The sequence below is a fragment of the Podarcis erhardii genome (assembly GCF_964252035.2).
Source record: "Podarcis erhardii genome assembly, chromosome: 8".
NCBI classification, from domain to species: Eukaryota; Metazoa; Chordata; class Lepidosauria; order Squamata; family Lacertidae; genus Podarcis; species Podarcis erhardii.
The window spans coordinates 92,144,693-92,166,243 of NC_138499.1; the positions used below are offsets into that span (position 1 = coordinate 92,144,693).

At 43.6% G+C, this 21,551-nt stretch overlaps 1 protein-coding gene across 2 annotated transcripts in view; it reads right to left on the reverse strand.

The window, feature by feature from the left end:
- Positions 1 to 21,551, reverse strand: part of ADCY2 (adenylate cyclase 2) — a gene marked incomplete at its 5' end in the record, with an annotated part of 149,422 nt that overhangs the window by 13,417 nt on the left and 114,454 nt on the right. For both annotated transcript variants that reach the window (XM_081872615.1, XM_081872616.1), the window contains 4 exons: positions 1,241 to 1,399; positions 15,666 to 15,750; positions 20,415 to 20,599; positions 21,414 to 21,536. In XM_081872615.1, coding sequence (XP_081728741.1) covers positions 1,241 to 1,399; positions 15,666 to 15,750; positions 20,415 to 20,599; positions 21,414 to 21,536 — 552 coding nt within the window. The remainder of the gene's footprint in view (positions 1 to 1,240; positions 1,400 to 15,665; positions 15,751 to 20,414; positions 20,600 to 21,413; positions 21,537 to 21,551) is intronic.

Genomic DNA, 21,551 nt, shown 5'->3' on the forward strand with positions numbered 1-21,551 from the left:
CACTGTTTTCTCAATCTTTTTAATTAAGTTGGAAGTGCTTGAAAAATGCTACAGCAAAAGGAAGTCAAAGTTACTTATCATCATCATCAAAGTTCTTCATCACTTCTAGGCAAGAAAAATGGAAATGAATACTGTTCCAGAGGCCCATTTCCTCCAATGTACAAAAGAAGAGAGCTGCCAGATCAAGCCAAAGACCATTCCAGCATCCTGTTTTCAAAAGTGCCAACCAGATGCTGATGCCCACAAGCAGAACACAAATGCAAACTCTTCCATAGTTGTCCCCCAGCAACTGGTAACTCACAGATAAAAACTGCTTGTTCAGAGCAGACATAATGCAAGAAGGTATCATTGAGAAAGCAGTAATCTCCTAACATCGTTAAATATCAACAGACTCTAGAACACAAATAGTGCTATTTGGACTGAGTATGTTTGGTCTCTTTACGCAGTTTGTCACCAAAATCTTCACTGATGTTTCTCTCATATTGGTCATCACTGCAAAGGTCATCATTTGCTATGGCTCACGACAAAATAGCTGGGGATGTTTCCTCAATAGGCTTTCTCCCCTCCCTTTTTTATCAAAGATTTTCTTGTTTTACAAAAGTGTTTGCAATGTCTGCTTTCTTAATGGGCAACCTATGTCCAAGTGGGGCTAGGGAACAGTGCCTTTCCAGTGTGTTTGAGGGACTAGAAAAAAATATTTGGAGTTGGTACATAGACCTCAGGAGAGACAGAGGTCTGATTTTTGCAGCCGGCTTGCAAAAAGCAACCACAGAATTGGAGGACTCCAAAGACACATCGATCGCTTTGGAAAGGGTGGACCTGTGGCAGCTTCTCAAAGGCTTGCATTGCCTGCCTGTTTTCTCGTGTTTTGAAGTTATTTGCAAGCAAACAGTTATTATAAAAGGCAAAGTAAGGCCTGTGTGATCCACTCTGCAAAAGAAAGCAAAGCCCAGCAGCCTTGCCCTTGAAATTATCACTGGGCAACTGGGGAGTGTGTAAAACCCACAGTGAACACCAGAAATAATCTGTCACAGTCTATCTCTCTCCTGTTTTATTCTTGGAAACAAACTAGAAATGGAGGCAAGCTGGTATGCCAATTCTCACTTTCAGTGAGAGGGCAGTCTATAGTATGCTGTGTGCGCACTGGACCAGATTTGTTCCTGAAGGTGTGCAGGTGTTCCTGAAGGTTGTCAGTTTTATTTCAGAACAGCGAAGAAGACTAAAGGTGGTGAGGACTGACCTCATTCTTCAGGTTCCTTGCCAAGAAATGTTCGGCCACGTGAGCAGGCAGCACGTTCTCCAGCAGCAGCCGGTTCAAATTCTCCATGGTCTCAATCTCCTCACGCTCTTTTTTGAACTTGTTCTTCCACAGGAAATCTAACCTACAGTAATATTCATTCTGTTACAAAGAGGACACAGAAGTAAAGAAACAATAGGCATCTTGTCCTATCAGATGGTTTTAAGAGAGAGAGAAAAACACACCCCTCCCCCAAAACAATGAAGCAGTAGGTTAAGGTATTCATTCCACTCCAGCTGGGGCCCAAAGACAGAGGCGGTTTTAGGGCAGTGCAACCAAGGCAGCTGCAACAATCCTGTAGAACAGCACGTGAGAAGCAGGAGGGGATGCCAAACTTCAGCATCACATAGGACGCTGCTGAAATCTGAGAGCCCAAAATCTGCCAATGTTAAACAGGCAGATTCTGTGCATGCATATTATTACCCAGCTTGATCCAGCAAATATGACAGTGTGTGTGTGTGTGTGTGTGTGTGTGTGAGAGAGAGAGAGAGAGAGAGAGAGAGAGAGAGAGAGGGAGGGAGAGAAACCCTTCAGGTCAGCATCCTCATTATTATTTACTTAATTTATTTGTTAGTTGGATAGTGTCATGCAGCCAAGCTGGTGCCCAAACGTCTTGCTCTGCTTTCCTTTGGACCACATAAGCAAGGTCGAGAGGGGGGGTCTTGTCACCTGGGCAGCCCAGGATCTCCCATACACACTACACAGCCTTGCACCCCAGGGAGATCACTTTGGTGCTCCTAATGCAGAAAACAACAACGCAGGAGGCAGCAGTTACAAGTTACCAGTCTAAGAAGTCACAGCAGGTGCTGCGATACTCTAGCACTTTGACTTCACCCCTGGAGGCACACTTCATTGTCTCCTGAGACAGATGGATGACAACAACTATTTGTCACTTTTCACAAACTTAACTAGTGATCATCTGATGGGGAGTGAGGATGGGCTGAGTTTATATGGCCAGAGGGACGATGAGAGATGGTCCACTGTGTGAACAGATAACAGATAACAGCTGAACCATCAAGTGGTGCTACTCAGAGGAGGCCCCATAGCCGGCCCACACTCCCACTTGTCCCTTGCCTAGAAAGCTGTCAGAGTGGTTATCCACTTGCCCCATACTTTCTAAATAATAATAATAATAATAATAATAATAATAATAATAATAATATATCACCTGCAGGTCTCAGGACACAGGATAAAATTACAATATAAAAACACAGAATACATAATCAAAATATAAACAGAAGCAGCGGAATAATAACCCCCCCAAAAAACCCTCTAAAAAGTTAAAAACAATTCAAATATTTTTAAAAGACAATTGAAAAGCAGTTTAAAAGAATGAAAACAGTTCTCTCTGCTTGGCAGCAGCAGTCCTTTTCTAGTCTGTCAGGCCCCTCCCTCGGCCTGGTGGAAAATGGCAGGAGCCGGACCCTCTCAACAGGGGGCTGAGTGGTTTTGCGTTTGCCCCACAGCTTGCCCCACAGCACCTGCTCCTTACTGATGAATCAGAACAAACGGGAGTCCATGGAAAACCCAACTGCTGTTTCTTTCAATCCAGCGGCAAAGAGAGGGTTTCCCCGAGTGAAAGTGGCAGAGCAAACGGAGGTGTGAATGAACCCATCCTATTTATTACACAGGAGAAGTTACAAGACAGTTTTTTGAAAGAGGGCTTCCAGCCCAGTGGAATGGTCCCTTTCTATTTGCCCCAGTGGAAACAGCGAGTCATGAAGGACTTGAGGGCGAGCCCATGTCTGGGTCTAATCTGGAGTCTGCAGACGAATCACTCCTGGTGGTTTGGGATAAGAGCCGAGGATGGGAAGTCTCAGAGGCCACAGGTGTCCAAAACCTCCTGTCATGCCTACCGGTGTGGTTGCTTGAGAGCGAACAGGCAAGATCCCCACTGGTCTTCTCAAAGGCTTTATTATTGGTGCAAAAACATTTACAGTGCAGAATGTCTCAATTCCATGTCTTGCTCAGTCACTAGCAGAATCTGAGAGTGGGCGGTCCTTAAACTTTCCCCAGCAGAGTAGTCTCTTGACCCCCAGCTGATGTCTCCCCTCTCTGCGCGTAAACCTACTGCGCAGAGAGGGCATGGCCAAAGGGGGACCTGCCTCCCCCCCCCCGCTTTGCTCATGCACGGTTCTTTGGCTTTCTCTTGCATCCTCCGAGCCCTGCATCTCTTCCCCACTAGAGGCGGGGCTTCCCTCCTCCGCGGAGGAAGTGCTGCTTCTCACGATCTAGGGAGGCTCCCTGTAACCCAGCTACCCTTCCTCTGAGCTCTGAGCCTCTGAGCTGATGGCAGTCCCCTGACACCTCCGAATCACCTTTTTAGAGCAGTGGAGCTGAGGGAAGCGAATGACAACGGCCAACAATATATTTGGGAATGGATGGGGCAGCCTGCCTTCCAGGCGTACCTTTACACCAGCCTCAATTCTGCAGCGACAGCATGAACAATGTTCAAACAGAACAAGCTCTAGTAAGGTGGGGGTGGGGGGGGAAGCAAAGAATTGAAAATTAAAACAAAAAGAAGAAAACCTTGGGAATAGTAGCTCTGCTTCATGGCTCCTATTTAACTTACTCAGAAAAGGGAGATTTTCAAAGCAGGGCAGCTCCAAAATGCAGCATCAGACAGGGCAAATATGGGGAAAGCCCTACTTAATATACAGGCTGTTCTAAGATAGTAAAGGAAATGCTAAAGAACCACAAATCTGCAGCTGAATTAATTTACAATGACATTTTCTGCTGGATTTAAAGGATTGGGGAAGAGAGAAGGAAATCTGATTTGGAGAGTTTTCTCTGTTTGCAAAATGGAAGCCAAGGTTGTGCTTAAAGCACTGTACTGCAAGAAACTAGGAAGACACAGTATTCAGAAGACTTTCCTTCCAAAGACAAATTACAATCTTCTTTGAATTCCCCCTGCTTCAAAAGAGGTGTGGAGAGTCATACTGGTCTTCAAACTTGCTGCAGTCTTCAAAAGAGATATTGTACTGTATTAAGTTTTACATCTTTCCTGTTTCCCTGGAGAACAGGTGCAGGGACCAAGGAGGAGTTGACACTTGAAAGACACAAAATAAAAGTGCCTGTACCAACTTTCATTCTGATGTCTCAATCTTCAATGCAGAAACCACAACTGTGTTCTTTCTCCCTCCCTCCCTCCCTCTTTGCCATTTCCTTATCCCTCTAAAAGCAGCCGTGGGGGTTGACCTGGTCTTTAAATCTGAAATTCAGAATTGAGCCCTAAATACACGCATCACATTTCACTTCACTATCTTGCAGATCATCAGTTATTACAGTGGCACCTCGGGTTACATACGCTTCAGGTTACAGACTCCACTAACCCAGAAATAGTACCTTGGGTTAAGAACTTTGCTTCAGGATGAGAACAGAAATCACGCGGCGGAAGCAGGAGGCCCCATTAGCTAAAGTGGTGCTTCAGGTTAAGAACAGTTTCAGGTTAAGTACGGACCTCTGGAACGAATTAAGTACTTAACCCGAGGTACCACTGTACTGTGTTATTAAAAAATTAATGGAGTGCCAAATGGATGACTTAAACACTGAAGCTGATGACATTCCTATGCAGAGCCAAAGAATAAAAACCTATTCATCACCATATAGGAAATATCAGTCTAGCATTATCAATGTACTCGTGATGCATATTAAATTACTGGATGCTACTCTCTTATCACTTTTATATTTAATAAATCCTTTAAAGACGGCCTCCTGGGAAATATGAAAACACTATTTCTAACACTCGTTCAAACAGCTTTGTCATACTTCCTGTTTAAGTCCTCCTTCATCAGAGGTATGCTCCACCCTCCCATCACCTCCCACCTCAATGTTTTGCAGGTGAGGAAGGCTTCTCTTGTGCAAAAGTATGGAGAGGGGAGAGAACCTGAACTGCAGAAACGTCTCAGTGTTTTCTGTGGTGGTCTCCCTTGGGGTGTTAGGGGAAGGGGAGGACCTCTGCTGGAGAACACCTTGTTTTCCTCCTGGGGGAGTCTGTCCACCTTTGGTCCCCACCCGGCACTAGGACTGGTTGGCTAAAGCAGGTGGGGGGAACCGATGGGTCTCAAACCCTCAATGAGTCAGAGACTTCCCTGCTTCCGAAGACAGGCTCCAGCAGATTGAGTGGACCAAGAAATTATAATAAAATGAATTTGGGGAAGTGGCAGGATTAAAATTCAATAGAAATAAAACTAAATTATTATTTAAAAATCTAAAAGAAGAGTAAAAAGATTTGGTGCAAAGCATTGAGATAGAAATCCACAAAAAGTAAAATATCTAGGGATATGGTTAACAATAAGGAATATAAATGTGTTCAGCCTGAAAAACACAGATATATTAGATCTGGAGGGGTTTGGAAATAGATACGGGTGGCATGCATACCTTTGGTAGGACAAGGTCGGAGTACACCAAGATTTTTTAAATCATATTGTAAAAAGATCACTATATGAAGTTTGGAGGAGTTATAAAGAGTGGTTTGAAAGGAAAACACCATGGTGGCTGTCACCCCAAGAAGCCTTCTCAGTGAAAAAAATAAATAAGAAAGGAGAATGGTTAATGTATAGAGACATGCTGCAGGAAGAAAATAACGTAATTAAGATCAGGCCGTATGAGGAACTAAAAGATAAATTATCAAGTTGGATGGAGTACCACCAAATGAATGATATCGTCTCAAAAGATAAAAAAGCAAGAGGTTTTGAGCAAACAAGATCAATATTAGAAACTGCAGTAATACAAAATAACACCAAAACACTGTCTTAAGGTTTATGAGTTTTTATTAGAATGGTACACAAAAGATGAAGAAATCAAGAGTGTTATGATTAAATGGGTAATGGATGTCGGCCATAACACTGAGTATGAGAAGTGGTCAAAATTATGGAACACTGGGCTAAAATTTACAGCATGTACATTGTTGAAAGAAAAGCTGTTAAAAATGATGTATAGATGGTACCTCATTCCAATTAAACTGACAAGGATGTATAAAACAGGAAACAAGAATTGCTGGAAATGTGGGGTGAAAGAAGGTACAGTGGTACCTCGCAAGACGAATGCCTCGCAAGACGAAAAACGCGCAAGACGAAAGAGTTTTCCGTTTTTTGAGTCGTTCCGCAAGACGAATTTCCCTATGGGCTTGCTTCGCAAAACGAAACGTCTTGCGAGTTCTTGCGAGTTTGTTTCCTTTTTCTTAAAGCCGCTAAGCCGTTAATAGCCGCTAAGCCGCTAAGCCGCTAATAGCCGTGCTTCGCAAGACGAAAAAACCGCAAGACGAAGAGACTCGCGGAACGGATTAATTTCGTCTTGCGAGGCACCACTGTAGTTTCTTTCACATGCAGTGGTCATGTGATAAGGTGAAAACCTACTGGGAAAACATATACAATGAACTAAAGAAGATCTTTAGATACACGTTTTTGAAAAAGCCAGAGGCATTCTTGTTGGGAATGGTAGGAGAAGATATTGTTAAGAATGATCAGAAACTGTTTTTATACGCAACAACAGTGGCAAGATTATTATTAGCTCAGGTTTGGAAACAACAGCAATTACCAACAGTAGAACAATGGCGACAGAAGGTAATGGAATACACAGAACTAGCTAAATTAACGGCAAAAATTAGACAACAGGGCGAGGAAACATTTAAAAAAAAATGGGAAAAAATATGTTGTATATAGGAAAGATAAGGTGAAATAATGAAACCAATAGAACTGAAATAATCCTCATAACGTGAAATACAAAGAAATTCATCGGATAATAAAAATAATAAGTAAAATGTATAATGTGACTAATGTAATTAATAGCAATCACAAATGAATATAGATAGACAACAAGAATTGTGTAAATAGAAAGATTTATTTGTGTACAAATACACTATGGACAAATATGGACAAATATGGAAGAACAACAATATGCAAAATGGATAAAGACAATGTGAAAAAGTTAGATGCGATACAAAAAAGCCAGAAGAAGGAAGGAAGGAAGTCAGCTCTCAGGAGCAAGGATAAATGTAAAATGTAATACAATATGTGTATGTGGAGTATGTAACTGAAAAACCAATAAAGATTATTTTTTTAAAAAGGAATATAAATGTGTATAATGACAACTGCGAAAAAGTATGGTGTGAGATAAAAAGGAATTGAGAAATTTGGAGCAGAATGAATCTCTCCCTATTAGGAAGAATTGCTGTGATTAAAATGAATGTGTTGCCGAAGATGCTCTTCCTTTTTCAGGCAGTCCCAGTAATGGTTAAGGATGATTGTCTCAAAAGATGGCCAAAGGATATTTCTAAGTTTGTCTGGGGGGCCAAAAGGCCAAGCATTAAACATAAGATACTTACAGACTTAGGGACTTAGGTGACGCTGTGGGTCAAACCGCAGAGCCTAGGACTTGCCGATCAAAAGGTCGGCGATTTGAATCCCCGCGATGGGGTGAGCTTCCGTTGCTCGGTCCCTGCTCCTGCCAACCTAGCAGTTCGAAAGCACATCAAAGTGCAAGTAGATCAACAGGTACCGCTCTGGTGGGAAGGTAAACGGCGTTTCCATGCACTGCTCTGGTTCACCAGAAGCGGCTTACTTATGCTGGCCACATGACCCGGAAGCTGTACGCCGGCTCCCTTGGCCAATAAAGCGAGATGAGCGCCGCAACCCCAGAGCCGGTCATGACTGGCCCTAATGGTCAGGGGTCCCTTTACCTTTACCTTACTTATAGACACAAGAGAAAGAGGAGGCCCTTGCCCTCCCAGACCTTAAACTGTACTATGAGGCTGCATGCTTGGTTTGGATTAGGGACTGGATAAAACTGGAAAAGGAAGAAGCATTAGATTTAGAAGGTCATGATAACAAATATGGATGGCATGCATATTTATGCTATGGAAAAGGGAAAGTACATAAAGGATTTTACAATCATTTCATTAGGAAATCATTAATGAGAGTATGGAAGAGATATAAAGATTTAATAGAACAAAAAATACTTTGGTGGCTATCACCAATTGAAGCTTCATTACTCAAACCGCTTGGCAAAAAGGGGAAATGGCCTGTGTTAAGCAATTCTTCAAACAGCTCTTGTTTATTCACAGGCCAGGACAGAACTGAGCTGAAGGGCTCAGTCAGCCTGCTTATATAGAGCTCCAGTACCACGTTACTGTAACAACTTTCTAAAACTATCGAATCACTGAACGTCATTTTTGATCCTTCATTTGCACAACTAACTATCTACAGTATCCCCCTGCTGGCCCAGGGTGAGAACTTCAGTACATAACAGCCTACATACAGAGACTTATTGAGAGATCAAGAAGGAAAATGGAAACTAAAAGATTATGATGAAATTAAAGACCATTTTCAGAGTTGGTTGCATTACAGACAATTAAATGAAATTTATAAGGAAGATAGCAAAAAAGGGTTTAGTTATACAATCTCTAGATTCCAAAAAGAGGTTATAGAAGAAGACACGAAGTTATTGAAGAAAGAATATACCGTATTTTTCGCTCTATAACACGCACCTGACCATAACACGCACATCGTTTTTAGAGGAGGAAAACAAGGGAAAAAACATTCTGAATGAAACAGTGGATGTATCATTTTTGTGCTTCATGCTGTGGCCACAGACATGTGATCTGATGGTGAATTTGGGGTGACCCAATGCAAAAATCCTGAGAATCCCTGTGGATCCATGCTTTGTAACCACGTTTTTGCACCATTGCAGCCCCAGGCAACAGTGGGTGCGTGATTTTGGGGGGGCAGGCTGTAGCCATGGACATGCTATGTGATCTGATGGTGAATTTGGGCTGACCCAATGCAAAGATCCTGAGAATCCCTGTGGATCCATGCTTTGTAACCACATTTTTGCACCATTGCAGCCCCAGGCAACAGTGGGTGCGTGATTTTGGGGGGGCAGGCTGTAGCCATGGACATGCTATGTGATCTGATGGTGAATTTGGGCTGACCCAATGCAAAGATCCTGAGGATCCATGTAGATCCATGCTTTTTAACCACATTTTTGCACCATTGCAGCCCCAGGCAACAGTGGGTGCGTGATTTTGGGGGGGCAGGCTGTAGCCATGGACATGCTATGTGATCTGATGGTGAATTTGGGCTGACCCAATGCAAAGATCCTGAGGATCCATGTAGATCCATGCTTTTTAACCACATTTTTGCACCATTGCAGCCCCAGGCAACAGTGGGTGCGTGATTTTTGGGGGGCAGGCTGTAGCCATGGACATGCTATGTGATCTGATGGTGAATTTGGGGTGACCCAATGCAAAGATCCTGAGGATCCATGTGGATCCATGCTTTTTAACCACATTTTTGCACCATTGCAGCCCCAGGCAACAGTGGGTGCGTGATTTTGGGGGGGCAGGCTGTAGCCATGGACATGCTATGTGATCTGATGGTGAATTTGGGCTGACCCAATGCAAAGATCCTGAGGATCCATGTGGATCCATGCTTTTTAACCACATTTTAAGTGGGGAGGGAAGGAAAAACACAGAAGGGACAAGGAGCACGAGAGGGGTGTGCAGAGAAGCAGCTGGCTAAGAATGCAGGAGAGGGGTATAACGGGAGGGAGGAAAGGAAGGCAAAAGTTTTCCCTCACCTACCCACCCAAGCCAGCCAGCTCTCTCCCTCTCTCTCTCTCTCTCTCTCTCTCCCTCCTGCATGTTTTCCCCTCGGCTTGCCTGGAGGGGAGGGGCTTTCCCTGCTCTTTGTTCCGTTTGAGCAAACACAGCAAGGAAACAGAGGTGGGTGGGCAGTAAGACCCTGAGGCAGAATGCAGGAAAGCAGCCGCTTCCTCTTTTCAGGTTTCCGTTCTAGGAGACGCGCGATTTGATTTTTGCCTGATATTTTTTTGCCTCCCCTCGCGCCATTTGGCTCCAGGGACCACACATTCGCTCAATAACACGCACAGACATTTCCCCTTCCTTTTTAGGAGAAAAAATCTGCGTGTTATAGAAGGAAAAATACAGTAGTATACTGCTAGAATGGGAAACGAGAGACGAGGAGGTCAAATCGGTTATGATTAAATGGGTGCAAGATATAGGACATAATATACAATTTGAGAACTGGGGAAAATTATGGAAAGTAGATTTGAAATTTACAGACTGTTCTCTTCTGAAGGAAAACTATATGAAAAAGATGTATAGATGGTATATCACACCAGTAAAAATGGCAATAATGTATAAAACTGTGTCAAATATATGTTGGAAATGTAAGGAAAAAGAAGGTACTTTGTATCATATGTGGTGGGAATGTAGAGAAGTTAAAAAAAATTGGGAGATGAAATATAATGAACTGAAAAAAAATGTTCAAAGTGACATTTGTAAAAGAACCAGAAGCATTTTTGTTAGGGATTTTAGGACAAATTAACATATAAACCACGAGAGAAGGACAACCGCGACTTCAAGGAAGAATGGGAACTTTTTACAAACTATTTAAAAAGACAACAAAAAGACTTGGATTCCTTGGCAGGTTTTGAATAAACATCCACAAATTTATTAGTAGAACATAGGATAGATAAGGTAACAATATGTATAACTTTTTAACATGCAGAGAATAATATGTGCAAACAAATCAGAGTGTGGAGCTGAGGGAAGTCTCTGGAGGGTGGGAGAGGAAGGAATGGGAGGGAATAAAAGGGGGGGAATGTAATTGGTTATATTGATTGATAATTTGTCTGTTAAAACTGTTCAATAAAAATATATTTTTAAAAAGAAATTATAATAAAAGATGGCAAAATATTGTATACAGATTTTTAAAATAATCTAAATAAAACATTTTTTGAAAGAACAAAGATTGCACTGGAATAGATGTGTGTGTGCACACCGTGCAATCCAGCAGCTAACTGGGATAGCTCAGTCAGTAGAGCAGGAGACTCTTCATCTCAGGGTCCACGTTGGGCAAAAGATTCCTGCACTGCAGGGGGTTGGACTAGATGACCCTTGCAGTCCCTTCCAACCCTACAATTCTATGATTCAAGCACTAGTTGCCTATGAAGCATGTTACACGCCAGAAGCTCAACGGCTGGAGAGGTTGAGGTTGTGGGGCTGGCAAAAAATTCACAAGATCTGACCTTCAGCACTAGCCACCAAATAAGAGTTAAAGTCTACTCAAAGCTTAATAAGGTACTTTATCACAGTATTAATATTCCACAGTGGTAAGGAGAGTTTCAATTAAATTGCATTCCACAAGCACAATATTGACACAGCCCACAGGAGAACAATATCTGGATGGAATTAAACAGCCCCCCGGTCTTGGGCTGGTTCCTGCTGGCCCAGCTAAACCCCATTGGCACGGCAGTGCAAAAACACAGAGCCGGCAAGGCAACAAATCTGCAGTCCTGCCGAGGCAGCACTAAGGAGAATCAGGCAAAGAGGCAAAGTAAAACAACAGCAATGCTCCTTTTTTGTTCTCGTTTTAGCTGACATAAAACAGATCTGCTTTATTAATCTTTGGGTGACATATTTCTAGAGGGGATGGACTGGCAATATCAAAGTGCTTCACTACACAACACTGACACAAAATGTGGTAAGGGACAACATTACTTACTTATTTCATAAACTTTATACCCCGCTTGATTATAAAAAACCTCAGAGCGGTTTACAAAAAGATGAAACAGTAAAATCAAGTAATAGTTCTGCTTTAAAACATACAAAAGTTAAAATACTAAAGCAGATTAGAATTACCTCAACTTTCTAAGCATCTGAGTAGGGCTTGTTTAAACAGGAATGTTATCAGCATGTGCCAAAAAAAGTACAGTGAAGGCGCTTGCTTGATCTCAAGAGGCAGGGAGTTCCAAAGTCTAGGCGCAGCCACACAAAACAACCAATTTCTTACGAAGGCGCCTGTAATAGTGTCAAATTCACAGACCGAGGCAGCTGAGAGGGCACAGGCAGGGTCAGAGGATCTCGTAGGTAAACTGGCCCAAGTTGTTAATGGCTTTGTATGACGTGCAGCGTAAATTAATAATGCAGAGTTTTAAAGAATAAGAGCTTTACTGAGTTAAAATAAACTTCTTCATAAACAACATGGTTCCAAACAGTTTGACTGAGATTCCATACTGCTCTGCTCACAGCGGAGGCAGACGGACTCTGACTGAAAACTTACAGAGAGCACAAAGAGAAACTGGCTGCCGAGTCCCCTGCCAGAGGGACGCCCCAGTCTGCAGTCCGGCCTGGAGACCTTGACTAGGCCCCAATGGCTGTGCGGTCCCAGCCCCTGCCAGCCCCTGCTTGGCTGCTTCTGCTCTCAGGTGTCTTTGTCACATGACATTGTCTACTAACAGTGACACCAGGAACTCAGCCTTGTAGCAGATCAGCAACCAGTGCAGGTCTCTGAGCAGAGGCGCCATAGCTGTCAACCGTCCCTTTATGGCGGGAAACTCCCTTATCCCAGCGCCATTTCCCGCTGCTGTCCCTTATTGATGATGTCCCTTAAATATCCCGGGTTTCATGCTCGCCTGGCTCGGGAGGGAAGCAGCGGCTTGGGGTCCTCCGCCTCGAGAGAGTGAGAGAGAGCACGCGCACGAGCTGCCGTGTCTCCGCCTCTCCCTTTTCCCCCTCAGGGGCGCGTCGTGAGGAGACGGGTGGTGGCGGGTGAGCAGGCAGCCCCCTCTTGTGAGACTTCTGCCGGGGAAGCCGGAGGGGGCAGCGGCTGAGGAGGCGGACTGAGGGAGGAGGAAGAGGAGGGGATGGGGAGGGACACAGAAGGGTGGCGCTTCAGTGGCCGCGGCTGTGCCACAACTGCCTCATGCCAGGCTCGCAGGCGGTGTGGGCAAGAGTCTCTCTCCCTTCCCCCCCCCCTCGGGCGGGGAAGGGCCGATGGAACTCCTGGCGCCAGGACGACGACGGCAGCCCCAACATGCTGCTGAGCATCCCCTCCAACCAGTGCAGCATCTTAATGTAGTGATTTCCCCCTCTGCATCCCTTTCATAACTCTATTTTTATAAATCATTTGTCCATTCATAGTTCAAATTTTTACTACAAGTTTTCTGTCAATCCTACCAATGTATGTAACTCTTTACAATAGCTTTTCAACTAAATTATAAACTTGCCCCATTCTTTATTAAAGAGATCCTCTTCCTGGTTTCTAATTCTGCCTGTAAGCTTTGCCATCTCTACGTCGTTCATCAGTTTTGTCTGCCCCTCTTCTTTGGTGGGGGTTGTAGACCCTTAGGATCATCTAGTCCAACCCCCTGCAAAACCCAGTCAGTCGCAGCCAAAGCAGCATGGCTCCATGAGTGCCGGATGGATTCCTGTATAAACTAAGCCAAAATCCCTTATTTTGGCTGCTGATCCCTTATTTTTGAGGCTGCTGGTCCCTTATTTTCAAATCTGTAAGTTGTCAGCTATGACAGGTGCTGTATCCTGAAAGGGCCTCACTCCCGTCAGCAATTGTGCTGCAGCATCCTGCACCAAAAGTAGCCTCTGGATCAAGTGTGAGGGAAGCCCCACACAGAGTGCCTTGCAGTAATCCAGCCCTGAAGTATCCAGCGCATGCACTTTGGCAATGAGTGCTGTCAGCCGTGACAGCTGAGTGAAACCTCCATGTGAAGAGCAAGTCGACCTCTAGTAAAAACAAGAAGGTGGGGAAGTTGCTTGGCAGGGCACGTCCTATTTACACCCTCTTCAATTGGATCCAGGTGGACTTCAGAACTGAGTCACTAAGGCAGGCCCTATGTTTTTAATAAAAGCCCTCAGAATTTATTATCTATGTGAGAATCAAGGAACTGACTTCAGTTTCTACTCAAAAGCATTTACAGATAGTGCCATGAGGCAAACTCAGATGATGAACCATTTTCCAAACTGACCTTATAATGCAAAATATAGCCAAGAGATGCTTTGTTCAAGTGCATATTTATCATGAGAATTAGAACTGTGGCCTTTCAATGCCTCATTACTATCCTAGGCTAATTTACTGAGCAAAACAAACAATGTCGCTCTCAGCTCTTGCTAGCAGAGCTCATAAAGTGAAAGAGCACCAGCCGTTGTAACACAAAAATAGACCTCTTAGAAAACCAAACTGCCGAAATTACTGCAGTAAACTGGTCATTATCAGTAAATTGGTACGGGCAAACACAATCCTGAATTCATATTTAAACACCTCTCCCAACAGGTTATGAATAACCTGTACTTTAATGTGAGAAGCTCAATGCTATAGAAATTGTCATTTTCAAAAAGTTGAGTGTTTAGTTTTACAAGTAACAACATACTCTGTTTTATATTAAAGTTCATCTACAAAAAACAAGAATGTATTCATGTATTAATTGAAAAGGTTTGCGTGCTACTTTTCAGAACAATAATCTCACACAGCAGTTTAACAAGATTTAAAATACAACAATAAACAACTCTGATTCCGATGACAAATAAATGTAGGACTAAAATGAGCCTTGGCCACAAGGCCCAACTAGTCTAGCCCAACAATCAACCTTATATTTTAATCACAGACTCATAGAATTGTAGAGTTGGAAGGGAGCCCAAGGTCCAACCCCCTACAATGCAGGGATCTAAAAAGAGCCCAATGCACAGCACAGCACGAAGACAATCCTAAAGAAGTGTCTATAGAGCTTGTTTAAAGACGTCAGCTTGCCTCATTTAGCCTAGAATTAAGTTCCACCAATTGAGAGGGGGCACCACAGAAAAGGCCCTGCTCTTTGTACTTATAGCTGACTAGCTTTCACCAACAACTGACAAGCATATCATCACAGCATTTCTTATGGTGCCAGTGTGGGGTAGTGGTTAGAGGGATGGACTAGGAAAACCCAGTTTTAAATCTCCACTCCAACATGAAGCTCATTTGGTGACCTTGTGGCTGGGGGTAAAATGTTCACAAAACCTTGAGATCCTTGAAGGGAAGGCAGGATATAAACGTAATAATAAATAAACAACTTTTCTTGGTCTTGCAACCTACACTAAATACAAAGCAACATGCAAACAAAATTCTTGATACTATGAATAGAGGTTTCCAGAACAAATTTTTCTGAACAACACTGTATGATCAAGAAGCTGTAAACAATAAAACAAATAAACCTGCCTTGCTGCTTACCACTATGGATCTAAATGGGGCGGGGGAGACAATTTGTACACAAACAAATGGAATCTGAGCAAAAATCTCAAGGCAAGCTTCTAGGGTTTAAAGGTGTAAAAAATGACAATTTCAAAGAAGATTTAATTATTTCACACCTCAGAACCAATACGATGTTCAGTTGGGTTCTCTGGTGATTGTTTCATGCCACAACATTTTGTCTAACAAGCATAAGGCGATCCAGCTGTTCAATGCGAGAGGTAACTGTGACAATGCAGTAAGCGAGAAACAGTGGGAGCCTCCTAAACTGTTCGCAGAGCGAACCTTTCAAGTGGTATGAAAAGGTGGGAAAAGATGGAGGTTCCTACCTGCCTGCTGAGTACCAGCAGAGTGATGAAGAAGATGAAGAGGGACACCGAGCCCATTGTCTTGAGATCTTTCAGTATCCCTGGTCTGTGAAAGCAAATGCGTAAGTAGAATTGGCAGGAAAACAAAAATGCTATTCATATTCTGAGCCTGTCCACTTTCCTTTGAGTTGCTGCTATGGAGGACCAGATTATACGATGAAATGCAAGCTGTAAAGCATTTCTTGCACTATAACACTTCAGGCTGCTATCTGATGTGAGCAAATGTTTCTCCACATAAGAAATTCATGAGCAGGGTTCAATGAAAATAAGTCAAGTTTTCTCTCTGACTGACTAGTTTCCAACGTATTTTGGGATCTCCCCCTTGCCATTAGTTTAATTGCAGCAAGATTCCAGACAACACATACATCTGCTGTAAAGAGGAACTATATAGGATATGAGGAACAATTTACGCTCTAGTAGGGTCGCACCAGGCGCATAAAGCTTTCAGACTGTTATTTGTTCCCATGCCCCTTTTCATAAAGAGATCAGATAACTAGAGTTATGATCTTTATTTTTATTTATTTATTTCATTTATGAATCACATTTCCTTTGAAGAAATTTGTATTGAGAGAATGAAATTTTGGTCACGGTAAAGAAAATTAAATACCTCATTTGTGGAACATATTAGTTTCCTATGAATAATGCCACAGTAACTGCACATATAATCACTAATGCTAGAGAACATTATCTCTTGCTAGCCTGACAAATCTGAAGACAGAATTTCCATATTTAATGGGTCAATTCTGCAATCCTGAAAATTAACGCCTGCCCTGCTTGGCGATATTTGCATTATTATTATTTTGTCATGCTACTTATAAAACCTAAACCAAACAGCTGAACTGAACGCAATTGTTTTTTCCTCCCTCCTCCAGGAAGCAGGGGCCAAACTAGGTTTTAAAGGGAGACAGAGCTGCCACTGCTGAGCCCATGAGTGACGTGACATCGCCATACTGTGGATCTCCACACCCCACATAACCAGCAGGCTAACACAGGGCTTGTCCACACTTCTGCTGGTCCCCCTGCTTTCCCATGGGGAAACCTGCTCTTTAGAGCTCCGGTAGAGAAAACATCCATTGGGTTTTCCACTGAGTTATGTCTGATCCAATTCAGCACTGTTGTTGGGATCCATCTGTCTCATGAAGCAATGGAGTGCATCTCCAGGGTTGAAGTCAAACCGCTGAAGGATCACAGTGCCTGCTGTGGCAGCAGAAACCGGCACCTTGTAACTTCTGCCTCCTGCATTCTTTTTGCTCCGGTAGCAGTACTGAAGTGACCTCCCTACACTGACTGGACAGTGTATATGGAGGTCATGAGTTGCCAAGAGGACAAGACCCACCTCTCAGCTTCACTGATGTGGTCCAAAGGAAAGCAGGGCAATACGTTTGACACCAGCTTGGCTGCTGGAATTCCCAGAAGGAGGCACACAAGGCACAATCCAAATCCATTCTGGATTTGTGTAGAATTCACTCCTTAGCCTTTTCTTTTCCCAAAGACATCCCACAATGCAGTGGAGGTATAGAATCAGTTTTCCTTCTCCCAGATGGGCTCCCTTCCCAGCTTGACAAGCCCCACCTGCCCCATCAGTGCTAAAGAGCAGGTTTCCCTGGGGAAAGCTCCAGGACAAAAGGGAAACCATAGAATCATAGAGTTGGAAGAGACCACAAGGGCCATCGAGTCCAACCCCCTGCCAAGCAGGAAACACCATCAGAGCACTCCTGACATATGGTTGTCAAGCCTCTGCTTAAAGACCTCCAAAGAAGGAGACTCCACCACCCTCCTTGGCAGCAAATTCCACTGTCGAACAGCTCTTACTGTCAGGAAGTTCTTCCTAATGTTTAGGTGGAACCTTCTTTCTTGTAGTTTGGATCCATTCCTCCGTGTCCGCTTCTCTGGAGCAGCAGAAAACAACCTTTCTCCCTCCTCTATGTGACATCCTTTTATATATTTGAACATGGCTATCATATCACCCCTTAACCTCCTCTTCTCCAGGCTAAACATGCCCAGCTCCCTTAGCCGTTCTTCATAAGGAATCGTTTCCAGGCCTTTGACCATTTTGGTTGCCCTCCTCTGGACACGTTCCAGTTTGTCAGTGTCCTTCTTGAACTGTGGTGCCCAGAACTGGACACAGTACTCCAGGTGAGGTCTGACCAGAGCAGAATACAGTGGCACTATTACTTCCCTTGATCTAGATGCTATACTCCTATTGATGCAGCCCAGAATTGTATTGGCTTTTTTAACTGCCGCGTCACACTGTTGGCTCATGTCAAGTTTGTGGTCAACCAAGACTCCTAGATCCTTTTCACATGTACTGCTCTCAAGCCAGCTGTCACCCATCTTGTATTTGTGCCTCTCATTTTTTTTGCCCAAGTGCAATACTTTACATTTCTCCCTATTAAAATTCATTTTGTTTGTTTTGGCCCAGTTCTCTAATCTGTCAAGGTCGTTTTGAAGTGTGATCCTGTCCTCTGGGGTGTTAGCCACCCCTCCCAGTTTGGTGTCATCTGCAAATTTGATCAGGATGCCCTTGAGTCCACCATCCAAGTCGTTGATAAAGATGTTGAATAAGACAGAACCCTGTGGCACCCCACTAGTCACTCTTCTCCAGGATGAAGAGGAACCATTGATGAGCACCCTTTGGGTTCGGTCAGCCAGCCAGTTACAAATCCACAGAGTAGTAGCATAATCAAGTCCGCATTTTACCAGCTTCTTTACAAGAATATCATGGGGCACCTTGTCAAATGCCTTGCTGAAATCAAGGTAGGCTACATCCACTGCGTTCCCTTCATCTACCAGGCTTGTAATTCTGTCAAAAAACGAGATCAGGTTAGTCTGACATGACTTATTTTTCAGAAATCCATGCTGACTATTGGTGATCACAGCATTCCTTTCTAGGTGCTCACAGACTGTTTGCTTAATGATCTGCTCCAGAATCTTCCCTGGTATTGATGTCAGACTGACTGGGCGGTAATTATTTGGGTCCTCTCTTTTCCCCTTTTTGAAAATAGGGACAACATTTGCCCTCCTCCAGTCTGCCGGGACTTCGCCTGTTCTCCAGGAATTCTAAAAGATGACTGCCAGTGGTACTGAGATCACATCTGCCAGTTCTTTTAATACTCTTGGATGCAGTTCATCTGGCCCTGGAGACTTGAATACATCTAGACTAGCCAAGTATTCTTGTACTATCTCCTTAGTTATTCTGGGCTGTGTTTCCTCTGCTGAATCATTTGCTCCAAATTCTTCAGGTCGGGCATTGTTTTCTTTATCGGAGAAGACTGAGGCAAAGAAGGCATTGAGGAGTTCAGCCCTTTCTGTGTCCCCTGTTTGCATTTCACCATCTTCTCCTCTGAGTGACCCCACTGTTTCTTTGTTCTTCCTTTTGCTATGAACATACCCATAAAAGCCTTTTCTGTTGCTTTTAACCTCTCTAGCAAGCCTGAGTTCATTCTGTGCTTTAGCTTTTCTGACTTTGTGTCTACACGTGCTGGCTATTTGTTTGAATTCCTCTTTGGTGGTTTCCCCCTTTTCCATTTTTTGTACACATCCTTTTTTAATCTTAACTCAGTTAAAAGTTCTTTAGATAGCCACCCTGGCTTCTTTAGGCACCTTCCATGTTTCCGTCTCATTGGTATTGCCTGAAGTTGTGCTTTTACTATCTCTCTCTTAACAAACTCCCAGCCATCATGAACTCCCTTTCCTTTTAATTTTACTGTCCATGGGATCTCACCCAGCACTTCCCTAAGTTTTATGAAGTCGGCTTTCTTAAAGTCAAGAAATTGAGTCCTAGTATGCTTGGCTGCTCCTTTCCGCTGTATAGTAAACTTCAGAAGAGCATGATCACTCGCGCCTAATGATCCTTCCACTTCTACCCCACTAACCAGGTCATCAACATTGGTTAGGACCAGATCTAAAATGGCTGTTCCTCTTGTTGCTTCTCCCACTTTCTGGACAATGAAGTTGTCTGCAAGGCCAGTGAGGAATCTGTTTGACCTTATGCTCTTGGCTGAGTTTGACATCCAACAAATATCCAGGTAATTGAAGTCCCCCATTACTACCATCCCCCTTCCGTTTGCATGCTTGGCCATCTGTTCCAGGAAGGCATCATCTATGTCCTCCGTTTGGCTTGGTGATCTATAGTAAACTCCCACAATGAGGTCACTGTTATTCTTCTCTCCCTTAATTTTGACCCAAATGCTCTCACTTTGGCTTTGAGGTTCTAAATCTTGGATCTCTTCACAGGTATACACATCCCTGACATATAACGCCACTCCTCCTCCTTTCTTGTCTGGTCTGTTTCTCTGAAATAGATTGTATCCCTCCATTATTACATTCCAATCGTGGGACTTATCCCACCAGGTTTCAGTGATGCCTATTATGTCATATTTAGTTTGCTGTACCAAGAGCTCAAGCTCATCTTGTTTATTTCTCATGCTTTGCGCATTAGTGTACAGACATTGAAGTCCATTAATCATGGCTTGGATCCGTGCATAGAAAGCACAGGAGAAGCAGAAAACCTCTCGGCCCTGTGATTTCTAGGCACAGGACAATCAGGAGTGTGGATGAGCCCACAAAGTATGTTGATGTCATGCCACGTTTGTTTGACTACTACACATTACCAGAGGAGTAGCGCAGTGCAGGCAGCTCTGTGGCTCTAACAACACCTAGTTTGATCCTAAGCAGCTCCTTCCCTGAGGCTCAGATTCACTTGCCTACCTTTTCAGAGGGGCCATTGTATAGAGGGATTTGCTGTAGTTGTCCAGCACAGAGCCATGTGTGTGCAGAAGAATGACATTATAGGCCACGAGAGCAAGCAGCATGATTGCCATTTTCAGCTCATGATTTATCCGGAGGAAAACAGAACAGGAAATCATGCCCAGGATGCAGCTATAGATGAAGTACTGGAAAAGGAAAGCAAATATTTGGATTTAGTTTGCAGCTAAGGCCTAGTTCTCACTAATCTGTGGTTGTGCCCTCAAGTAGAAAATAAATAAAAATAAATTCACACATACAGTGTGTGTGTCAGGGTGAAGAATCCAAGTCTTCTCCATGACAAGTGAGTTTTCCATGCACAAGAGCCTATTTTCACATGCTCCATGAGATCAGAGGGGGCATTATCACAATGGTTTCTGTGGTTTCATCCCATGCCACTGTGGTGACATTTAAAATGCTGGAACCACATAATCAATTCCCCAGGTCCATCCTGCATAATTGTTGTACTTGCTTCCCAACCAGGAGACAACAATACACAATAGCCCCTCCCTCTTGGTTCAGGACAGTGGAGGTTGCTCCATTAAGGCCAACAGGGCAGTGCCCCACCACGCTCAACCTGCCCCCACATTTACAACCAACCAAAGGCTGGCACTGCCTGCTGGTTTCCTGCTCCTTAGTCTCCTTAATTGCAGAACCTGAAGGAGCATGGACTTTCATGCAAATGTAGTTAGGACTGGACTAAAAGACTCCAATCCTATGTACACTCACTTGGGAGTTTGTCCCAGTGAACCCAGCAGAACTTCTTTCCCCAAGGCCCTTTGCTAGAATGTCTAACAGCTCCTGGGAAGGTGTGACATTTCCTTGGAATGGAAACCTTTGCATAGCAGTAGCAACTATGGAGGGAACGTTAAGAGGTGCCTCCAAAGTGGACCTTAGTCTTTCTGGCTCTAGTGACGGTACCAGAACAAGCTTATTGAAATAAGAAATATAATATGAACTTACTGGAAGGAAAAAATAGTTGTTTTGCATATACGAGAGGGTATGACTGCTTGCATTCAGAGAACTTGCATTTGATGTATTTAGCATGGAGAGGAATTCAAGCACACCATCATCGTCCAAGAAAAACTAGAACAAACATGA